The sequence below is a fragment of the Melospiza melodia genome, chromosome 13, assembly GCF_035770615.1.
Source record: "Melospiza melodia melodia isolate bMelMel2 chromosome 13, bMelMel2.pri, whole genome shotgun sequence".
Lineage (NCBI taxonomy): Eukaryota > Metazoa > Chordata > Aves > Passeriformes > Passerellidae > Melospiza > Melospiza melodia.
The window spans coordinates 15539636-15550754 of NC_086206.1; the positions used below are offsets into that span (position 1 = coordinate 15539636).

General features: G+C 49.7%; 1 protein-coding gene across 1 annotated transcript in view; it reads left to right on the plus strand.

Annotated features, from left to right (window-relative positions):
• ATP6V0D1 (ATPase H+ transporting V0 subunit d1) overlaps positions 1-10908 on the plus strand; it is a 33808-nt gene extending 22900 nt beyond the window's left edge. Inside the window, exons 3-8 of the mRNA XM_063167925.1 lie at positions 396-574; positions 3478-3557; positions 7367-7444; positions 8031-8207; positions 8955-9032; positions 9557-10908. Of these exons, the coding sequence (XP_063023995.1) occupies positions 396-574; positions 3478-3557; positions 7367-7444; positions 8031-8207; positions 8955-9032; positions 9557-9718 (754 nt within the window). The 3' untranslated portion in view covers positions 9719-10908. The remainder of the gene's footprint in view (positions 1-395; positions 575-3477; positions 3558-7366; positions 7445-8030; positions 8208-8954; positions 9033-9556) is intronic.
• The last annotated feature ends 211 nt before the right edge of the window (positions 10909-11119 follow it).

Genomic DNA, 11119 nt, shown 5'->3' on the forward strand with positions numbered 1-11119 from the left:
GAGCCCCAGGGAGGTTGTGATAAACAGATCCTTGCAAGTAATTCAAAGTTCATATGAACACTCAAAAGTCTTTTTGCCTGAGCAGTTAGAGCTGGCTGTGCTCATAGCAGGGTATGGGACCAGAGACCTCCAGAAGTCAGTTCCAGTCTAATGCTCTTCAGTGGTAGGTGGTACCCAGATGGTGTGGTTCAGCTGTGGCATAAATCACAGCCTGGGATTATGCCTGACTGCCTTCTCCTAGGCTGGCATGACAAACAGATGCTAAGGAGGTGCCTTAGTACTTCTTTGTGGGAAGTGTGCATCTTTCTGGAGATGTTCACGAGGAGATGATGTGTGCCTGTTGCTGGGTTTCATGTTGTATGTATTGTTTCAGTCTCCCTCTTTCATTCCTCCAGGTACAGCTACATGATTGACAATGTCATTCTGCTGATCACCGGGACTCTGCACCAGCGTTCCATCTCCGAGCTGGTGCCCAAATGCCATCCTCTGGGAAGTTTTGAGCAGATGGAAGCTGTGAACATTGCTCAGACACCTGCAGAGCTTTACAATGCAATCTTGGTGGACACTCCCCTGGGTGAGTGGAGCTGTTCAAAATACCTCCCAGCTGTCCATGGTGGAACAGATGTCCCTTTCTCCCCCAGTCTGACTATCTCCAGCTAAGCCTAAGTTGTGCTCCAGGAAGACAAAGTGGTGGGTAATGCACAGCTGTGGCTGTACTGCTTTGGTGGCTGGGCTTGAGTTCAGGTTTATGTCTGTCCTATGCTATCTTTTCCTCTGGAGAACAGCTACCTCTCTGTGCCCTTCAATCAGTGTCCAGGCCATCACAGTGGTAGGGCAAGATCCTAGACAGTTTGGTTTTTGTGAGCCAGGCCTTTAATCTCCTTAGTGAAAGGCTGTTGGGTCTTCTGCTGGAATGAATCACTTGATTTCTAGCACTTTTAGTTGGACCACTGGGTAATTTCTTGTATGCAGTTTTTATAGATAATTACAGAGATCTGCGCATGCCCAGTCTTGTTCTGGGACTACTAAAATTAGCACTATTTGAATAAAAGCCCTTTATATAAATTAAAAACAAACCCAAACAACGACAGCAAAACAAAAAAAATCTCCAAAAGCTATTTAAAACTCATTGTATACCAGCATCCTGAACTGAGGTACATTGTCTCAAGTCTACAGGCTTGTTTAGGAGGCACATAATGCTAAAACCAAGTATCTCATGAAGAGCTAGTCAGATAGATCTGCTCTTTAAAGATAAAAGGTGTAGGAAGTGGTTCTGGAGAAAATATGGAAGTCTTTGCAGTAGTAGGGGAGGTAGTCACAGGTGACTTTCTAGTTTAGCATCTGTGGGCAAAAACGTAATGAGATATGCCTGAGTCAGTGATTAGTCATTCTTTTGGGGTTGCTAGAAAGAAGAAAACACTCTAAGTCATCATGCTGTCTTTGATAGAAATAGTTGGCTTTGGAACTGAAAGTGCTTTTGTAAATGCTCTGTTATAATGGGGCAAATGAAGCAGTCATCATGGAAAAATGACTTGTGCCCAGTAAAGAAGGGAGAACCTGCTTCAGGAGATCTGGGTTGCAAGGCAGGGCAACAACAGAGCAGGAGAACTGAGGCTCTGCATGCAGCTGAGTTGAGCCCACTGTGGGGATGATGTGTGGGAAGAAAATCCTCCTCACAAGTAAGTGGGAACCTTCCCATTTTGGTAAGAAGATGGAACAGAGTATTTCAGAGATATTATCTCTCAGACACCTTAAAGCTTCCAGCAGAATATGGAGTGAAAATGCCCCATGTCAGTGTTGAGGTGCTTCTGGACACCATGGCTGGCAATTGAGGGTCTTTGCCTCTTGCTTTCATGTACTTGTCCATGAGTTGGTTTTGCCTGCTCCAGCCCTGCCTGGGCTAGCTTCTCCAGACCTTTGCCCTGGCCATGCCCTTGGGGCTGTGTACCAACCAGTGTGGCATTTCTTCAGCAGGGGAACATGGGGAGTAGCTGTGTTGCCTAAACAAGCAGGCATGCAGGCTTCAGTTGTTTAACTTGCACTCTTTCCAGTGACCACACGCAAAGAAACAGCAGCTCTATCTCCTAAAAGGACTTGAGTAGCTACGTGGCTTGGTGGGAATGCCTAACCCCAAATGGCTTTCATAGGTTAACAGGGCTGTAAGCTTAATTTGGGATATTGGAGGGCCAAGAACTGAAATAGCTGTGTACTCATTCCTCAGCTACTCTGAAGTAGCCACTGCTTAGCTCTCCAGGCTGGCCAGCACATCCTGCAGTAAAAACCAGTCCTGGCACACTCTGTTTGCATTTTTGCCAACCATCGGGAGCAGCGTTCCCCCGGACACGTGGCATTGTGCTCTGGTGCTGCAAAGAAACTTCTGCAGAGGTTAACCTCTGTTCAGGACCCTCCAGACCCACACTGTGGCTGCTGTCCTTCCAAGCAGCTCATGCTATAAAAGTGGTGCAGGCCAGAGGTGTGAGCCTGCATTGCAGCTGGTTTGTTGCACAGAGCAGAGCACTGGTCAGTTCTCAGCATGGCTGTGGTGTCTGTTACCCACAGCTGCACTGTGTAAGCTGAGACAGATCAGATTTCTGTTTGTAGCAAATTCAGCAAAGTTGGTTACTGAGTGAGAGTTGAAGTCAGGAAGTCTTGTCAATGGGTTTTATTGTACCACTCATTTACATTTACACTGTAGATGTACAAGACTCTAGATCTGCAGCTTGCAGCACCTGTTTGACCTGAAATCTGTGTTCTTTAGGTGGCAACAACTTCTCCAACGTCCTCCCAGGGATACTCTGGCAAAGTATGTAGGGCTGAGCATCCTACCATGTCCTAGTAATTTATTCTGTCTCCTGTTACTAACTTTCAGCTAGAGAAATAAAAGCCCTTGGAAGAAGTGGAAAATGAGACTGATAGACTTGACCAGGAGAAACAACTCCTGACTCCAACCATGACCAGTGTCATGGGCAATACGAGCTATGGCGTCATCATACCTTAATCCCCACTAAGATATTGTAGGAGGGAGAAGCATCAGCTCCTTGTGTTTCACTGGCTGCTGTCTCACAGGTGCTTAAGCACTCCTGCAGTGCTGTAGCAGGCAGTTCAAAGCTGCCTTGTCACCTGCAAGTGCCTGCATCTGGGATCAATTTGGGGACTGCTTGTGTTTAAATACAGGCTTCTCTATCACTGATGCTGGGAGCAAGAGCTGAGAATTTCTGCTGGGAATAAAACCATGGGACTAAGAGGTAAAGAAAGATTTTTATAAGAGAACCCCAAAAATTATTATGGCCTAAGGGACCATGGTGGAGCCTGAGGTTTTGAGTCATAACAATTTGGCTGCTGAAAATAAGGGCCAGGCCTAGGAGGGACAAGCTCAACACAGGATGTGCTTCTGCCTGGTATTGTTGAGGAGTCTGGAAAATGCTGAGCATGGCTCTGGTTAGGGCAGTGCTAACTCTGTCTCTGGCTCTGTTTCAGCTGCTTTCTTCCAAGACTGCATATCTGAACAGGACCTGGATGAAATGAATATTGAAATAATTCGAAACACGCTGTATAAGGTAAATGAGTCACAGAGTTGCAGAATGGGTTTGATTGGAAAGGACCACAGTGGGTCATCTGGTTCAACATCCCTGCTCAAGTAGGGCTATCCCACAGCACAGGATTGTGTCCAGATGGTTCTGGAATATCTCTAGTGAGGGAGGCTCCACACCCTTGCTGGGCAAACAGTTCCAGTGCATGGTCTTCCACACAGTAAGAAGATTCTACCTCATATTCAGGTGGAAGTTCTGTGCATCAGTTTCTGCCTATTGCCTCTTGTCCTAGTGCCCTCTCCTTCCTGAGACAGGAAGGAAATGTAAACTTCCCTATTTATTCCTGGTGTGGTGATTAAACATGGCCAAAACCTCCTTGCATCCATTGGAAAGTAAAGATAACACTCCTGGAGGGGCCTGACATCTGATCACACAGCTCTGCTGAGTCAGGGCACCAGAGCTAGGCAGAGGGGATTTTCTCAGGAGTCTGTACAAGAGATTTTGCAGAGGTTGTGTCTTTGAATTTACTCATGCCCTAGGGAGGCAGGAGAAGCCTGCTCCCTTACCACATGGGTTCAGAGGTGCAGTTAACTGCATTCACAGTGACTAAACTTAAACTTGGTTGAAGGACTCCCATCGGCTTTGCTCCTTGAGCCCTTCCCAAAGACCTTGCCACTGTCTGCTCAAGCCTTCTGTGGCTGTGATTAGGGTTAGATGTTCTTGGTAGAGCAGTGTGAAAGATCCAAGCTGGGGAGAGTATTGGCAGAGAGATGTGGAGGGGGCTAAGGATCTCCTTGTCCTGACTGTCATCTCCTCTGCAGGCTCTGTCTGGTTTTAGCTGGCAGTGTTGAAGCGTGTGTTTATGTGCAGGCTGTGGCTATCGCTCCATCTCTGCTCTCTGGATCAGGGGTGGGATGCAGATTTTATCTGTCAATCTTGTTTTGGCTGGTCACATCCAGCCTGCAGTCAGTATGACCTCTTCTTCCCAAGAAAGCTGTGGCCTGTTTGGAGAGGCAGAGAGCAGGTCAGGCGTGAAGGGAAGGAGGCAAAGGGAGGGAAAAGGAGCGGCGTGTCAGCAGTCATGCCCAGCTGCCTGTGGCCTCTGGCGTGTACTGGTCTTTGCTGTAACAGGGAGGGACACCTGTGTGCATAAACACCACAGCCTTGCAGGGCACAGGTCTCAATGTGAAGCAGGAGGGGGAAGGCAGGCAGCAGAGTGGGCACAGGGAAAACTGGCTGGGAGGGAGGTGGGATGTATCCCTTTAGATCCCAGCTGCCATGTCCTTTCCCATATCCTTTTTGAGGCTCAATACTGCTTTATAGTCTGCTCTTCCTACCCACAAATGGAAATGTAGGTGCCTGTAATGCCTCAGTGTGTGCTGGCACTGGTTCTTGCTAAAGAGCAGCCCCTGGGGAATTCAGGGGCTCTGTCCGTAACAAATCACAGAGATGGAGTGGAAAAGGTAATTGCTGCCTTCAGAATACTTGAAGCTACCTCTCTCCCCAGGGACTGGAAAATGCATAATACAATGCAAATGAGGGAAATAAAATCAGGTCTGAAATCTGCAGAGAGTTGCTCTGAAAAGCACAACAGGCCTGGGACAGATGCCTGCATTCGTGTGGAGTTGGCATGGCAAGGGGAAGTGCTATCTCCCAGACATACTGGAGGCTTTTAAGAAATCTGTGAGTGTGTTGACAGAAGGTTTGAGCAGGATTCATAGGAGGAAGGCTATTACAAAGGCTTCTTGTTAGCAATGAAGGTTCTCAAATGGAAATATGATTAAAATGGGGAACAGAGGTTAAAAATGGTCAGTGCTTAGTGTAGAGTGCAGTCAGCAGCCAAGTCTTGCAATGGAAGTGTGCTGGCATTGTTATCTTTATTGCTGGCCTTGTTATCTTCAGTGCTTACTTCCTTTGTTCCATCTCTTGTTGAAGTGAAGCCAGCTGACTGTTGGCCTTTGCTGGTGACTTTCTTGTAGGAACCAGTTGAAGGAGCTTTGCAACTGGACAATAAAATAAAGCAGGCAAATCAGTGTGGGTAAATGTGGACTGGTGTATGGGAGAGGCCAGGAGGGAGCCCCAACTCTGCTTGTATAGTGAGGGTCTCCTTGTTCCTTCCTACTACTAATTGGAATCTTGGCTAATGATTGACCTAAGCAATTGTCTCTATACAAGGTAACATATTCCTAACAGTAGAAAAGAACTGTATGAGTATCACTGTGCTACTGAATCCATCTGTAAAGTGTGCTTGACCTGGACACTATCTCATTCCACTAATCAGAGTATGAACAGCAAAACAGGAGATGATGCTAAGGCAGACACATTTAGAAGCTTGGGTATGATGATTCTGTACAGAAAACTGCAGGAAAAGCCTAGGGTTCCTCACCTGGCAGAGGAGGGTGGTATCCACAGATGACGTTGGAAAAGTCATTGTGGATGGACAGGCCACAGGCCTGTCTTCAGACTAGATTTGAGGACAGGTGAGGCTGGCAGGAGGCAGAGAGGGTGGGTTCATGAAAGGGAAGACCCATTGAGGATTATTAAAGGCAAAGACACCTCTGTTCCTGGGGTAAAGGCTTTAGGATGTTGGAGTTTTTCTTCCAGTTGCTGTCACTGGAAGGGCACCCAGTGCAGCTGTTTACAGACTGTTTCTGTGTTGTATGTGATATTGGATTTCCATACACTGCTGGATATTGGGGTTCACCTGTATTTGCTTCTAAAGTCTTAGGTTTGTGCATGAGCTCTGATAAGGGCAGAGGTAGTGACTGAATCTCTTCTCCATGTTCCCTTTCCTGTCAGCCTCAAAGGGCATCCATTATCTATGTCCTTGTTCCTGTGGTAATTCTGCAACTGTTGCTCTGTGCTCTCCTCCACCTGAGCAGTGGCAAATGCTGGAGAGGCTTTCTTTGATGAGTGATGCTCACCCAGCATTGTCCTCTTGCACTGTGTGGTAACAAATATTTACAGAACACAGTAATCCAGGTGCTTTCCTGGTGCAGAGGCTGAGGGTAGCCAACTTGTACATTCTTGGTCCATCTTCAGTCCTAGAGTTGTTGTGATAAAGCAGAGATTTGTGGTGTCTCAGCATCCTTTTATTCCATCCCTTTGCAGATTCTGCTTGCAGAACTTTGCTTGGGGAGGTGTTTTAATACTTGGTCACTTCTTCTGAGAACATTTTTGCTGAACGATACTTTTAGCCATCCACAGCCTTCTTAGGCTCCCCCTGGGAGACAGAGTCATCTTCCAGATGGATTACAGAACATCTCCACTAAGGATTTCCTGGAGGCAGCGTCGCTGTGCCTGGCTGTATGATTTCTGCAGTGCTTCACTTGGGATAGAGACCAAGTGGCCGCAGTGTGAAAAGAGAATTGGAGAGAATGGCTGCTTTCTTTCACAGATGTCCTGTCTCATCTCTGGACTCTGCTTACACAGCGCTACTTTCTGAGTGTAGGTCTTGCAGCTATGGTTGTGTGGCTTGGCACATTTGTGGAGGCCAGAGCAGGGTCAGGAAACCACGTGAGACTTCAGTAAAATGAGTTAGGCGACTCAAAGGAGAAAAATAGGCTTTAACCTTGCTGCCTGGGGATCTTGCCCACAGTAAGCTCATGCAGTCACTTGAACAAACCCAACCACAACCCTTCATGTCTCTGGCTCCTGGGGAAAGCACAGTCCTTGTGTGGGCAAGTTCACATGGGGCCAGAGTGCCTGTGCTGTGTTACAGAGTGTCTGGGAGCAAGAGAGCAAAGTCTGCCTGCTGTCTGTCCTCTGCTGAAGGGCCCTGTGAGGGAGTAGATTAAGCTGTGTGGAGGAATGCTCATCTCCCCTCTCTCTTCCAGGCTTACCTGGAGTCATTCTACAAGTTCTGCAAGACTCTGGGAGGTACCACAGCAGATGCCATGTGCCCAATCCTGGAGGTAGGTCTGGAAACTTCCGTAGCTGGATGGTATTACTGTGATGGTCATCACTCCCTGCTCAGGCCCAGCTTGTCTGCCAGTTGTTAAACATTCTCCAGTTCATGCTCAGCATCCCCATGCCCACTTGACCTGCTCACTGGGATCCCTGGGGAACACTGCCTGAGCATGACTTTGGTTCCCCAAGTACTGATACATTAGTTGCCTCTGTGGCAGCATCTTCATTCTCTCATGTGGGTGACGTGTAGGAGAGCTACCAGAGCTGTTGGAATCACAGCTTGTCTCCATGCCAAAGCTTACTGTGAGATGTGCAGGACTTAGGAGCAGTAGGTGAGAGTCACCCCTTGACATGGACAGCATTTGGCTTGTTCCTGGGATGGGGATTTCCTCACCTGAATGCCCCCCAGGTATAGGGCTTACTGGAACCCTGCACTTGTAGCCTGCCCTAGCTGAGCACTGGAGAGCTGTACACATCCCAGGAGCCTCCTCCTGCTGCCCTCCTGATGTGGCTGTGTGCAGAGCAGCACTGATAGCTGCCAGCCTTTGCTAAAGATACTGCATCCCAGCATGAGCCACTCTCTTCCCACAGTTTGAAGCTGACCGGAGGGCCTTCATTATCACCATCAACTCATTTGGTACTGAGCTGTCCAAGGAGGACCGAGCCAAGCTGTTCCCACACTGTGGCAAGCTCTACCCTGAGGGCCTGGCTCAGCTGGCCAGGGCAGATGACTACGAGCAAGTCAAAAATGTTGCTGACTACTACCCTGTGAGTGCTCTGGGGTGAGGGCATGGGGATTGGTACAAGAACCTGCTCTGCATCAGAGCTTCTTGGGGATCTGGGGAAACCTGTGACTTGACAGCCTGGGGAGAGAGGTGCCAGTCTTCTCTGATGCTGTTGGTCCTGTGCTCTCCTTGGGCAGGACTTGGCTTGCCTGAGATGTCGTTGGCTTCTTAGTCATGGCTGTCATTTTAGGGGTGACTGGGAGACAATGTTCCCTGTCCAAGGGTGTGGGGACTGCCTTTACCACCAAACCCTTGAAGTGCTGATGTGGCAGCAGTGACAGGCTCTCCTGGCCTGATTTGGAATGGAAATGTATCTTCAGTGAGAAGTGGTGTTGCCCCACTTCCAGCCTTGAGCTCTGGCTCAGTTGAAGGTGAGCTGCTGACCTGGGAGGACACGTTTGGGTTTGTCTGTGTTCAAGCCACTTTGTGCATGGCTGTGGACCTGTTTGGAGTCAGAGAGCTCAGTGTCCCTTTACTGAGCAGCCTGTGTGTGTGGGCACAGGGGTCTGGCCCAAGCACTCCAGTCTGTATGTGGAGGGGGTCTGTACCTGATGCCCCTTTTCCTGTGGCTTGAAGCAATGAGAACTGTACATTTTGGAGAAGGGGCAGGACTCTTGGTTTCTCTGTCCTCTGACTTGACAGGGTGGCTGGAGTATCTGTGACACAGGAGGCCCTCAAGTGCTGCTGGACTTGGGTACAGGGTATATCCTCATGTAATGCTTTCCTGCAGGAGTACAAGCTGCTATTTGAAGGGGCTGGCAGCAACCCTGGAGACAAAACCCTTGAAGACAGGTTCTTTGAGCACGAGGTGAGTGAGCCCTGAGATGCTTCTTGACGTGTGCCATTTGCAAAGCTCCAGGTGTCAGGAAGCTGGTCTACTGCCCTGTCAGCAGCACTGTGGATGAACAGGATTTGGGGGAAGGAGAAGCATGCTTGCCCTCTGCTCCTGCATGAGAATGGGGGCTGGCATAGTGCTTGGCCTGTTGTCTAACCCAGACAGATTCCAGCAGTGTGAGGAGGCATGTTTGGGGCTGCTAATGGATATTTGGTCCATCAATCGCAAACCAGAGTGTAATTACGTGGAAAATAAGGACTTTTTATGGTACCTGAGTTATAAATATTTCCCCCTTCAAATATCAGTCTGTCCTGAGCCATGTGCTATAGATTAGAGCTTTGCCAGGGACCTAGAGAGATGCAGAGCAGGATACCTGTGCAGAGCCTTCCAGCCTGCTGAGAAGTCATGGGTCCTTCCAAGCAGCTGCATGCTTGCCTTGACCAACTCCTCCTATCTGAGGTGAACAAATGACATGTCCTCCTCTGGGCTTTCCCCAGGTAAAGCTGAACAAGCTGGCCTTCCTCAACCAATTCCACTTTGGAGTCTTCTACGCCTTCGTGAAGCTGAAGGAGCAGGAGTGCCGCAACATCGTGTGGATCGCAGAGTGCATCGCCCAGCGGCACAGGACCAAGATTGACAACTACATTCCCATCTTCTAACTCTGCTCCTGTCCAACCCTCCCACCCCTGGAGTCTGGACAGATCCCTAACTCCCTGAATTGTCCCATGCCCAGACTCCAGGGATGTCCAATCTGTGGAACTGGATCAAATGAGGAAACTGTACAGTTGCTAGTTAAATTATTCAAAAGCTGGAGTTGTGTGTGCTGTGAGATGTCCAGAGGGACCAGTGGTCCAGGCTTAGCCCTGTGCAGCAGGAGGGTCTCCTGTTGTGTATGCAGTAGTCACAGTGTTCCTGTACTAATTGCTGTGTGTGCTTATGCCCATAGAGCTGTGGGGGGCTGCCTCTGAGAGAGTCCCACTGCTGCAGAGGAATGGGCCAGGTCTGCCATGGCTGGGGGGCCCTCTGTCAGTGCTCTGCACGTCTCCTACTCAGTGTTGTTCCTGTGAGATGTAGTTAGACTGTGGTTTGTAGCGTACCCCATGCTGCTGTGCAATCCCTGCATCCCCTTGTAGTGAACCCTGACCTGGGAGAGACCAAGCAACCCTGGCCAGGACTGGAATGGAGCCTGTGGGAATGTGAGGGCAGAGCCAGAGTGCTTGTGGAGCACAGTCCTCCCACTCTGGCAGTGTTTGCACTCATGCAGCCTCACTGTGTCTGCAGATTCAGCTCTCATCAATCTCCCTGCCCTGGACAGGGCTCCATAAGCTGGCTGAGCTCCTTCCTCAGAGCTGTGCAGACCCACAGCTTGCAGTTTACTGACACAACCATGCAAGAGCTGGGGCTCCTCTGGGCTCTGCAGATATTGGTGGACCCCTGCACCCCTCCAGGGTAGATATCCAGGCTTCTCCCCTGCAGAGGGTGGATTGGCACTACCATGGAGCTGTACGGCACAGCTGGCCAGGGAACAGAGCAGCCTTAGTCACCCTGGTGGGGGCAGGGATGTCCCAGGCCCTGCCTGTCTGTGGTCTAGGGTGGGAGCCAAGCCCTGGGCATGGTGTGGCAGCCCTGCTCTTTGCTACTGTGTTCTGGCTAGCTCCTACTTGCACTTGAGTTCTGGGAGATGTGCAATGGCAGCAGACAAGCCTTGCTGGAGGGAAACACGCTGGATGCTGCTGGGAGGAAGGATCAATGGAGAGTGGCTCTGTCCCAGCTTGTGCTGTGGTCACCTCTGCAGCTTGTTTTCCTGTGATCCCCTCCTCTCTACACCAATAAATATCTGCCTACTGCACTGTGCTCTCCTGCTTACTTGGGCACCTGCTCCCACAGCCCCAGGTGGAGCCTCCATCAGTCACAGGGAATCTGGTGTTTGTGGTGGTGGAGCCTGGTGTGGCTCCTGTGTGAGTTGGGACACTTGTTTGTACCGCAAGAATCGTGGTGCCACCCCATGAGGCCCAGAGTACTCCCTCCAGCCCAAGCCAGGACAGTGTGTGGTCTGTGGG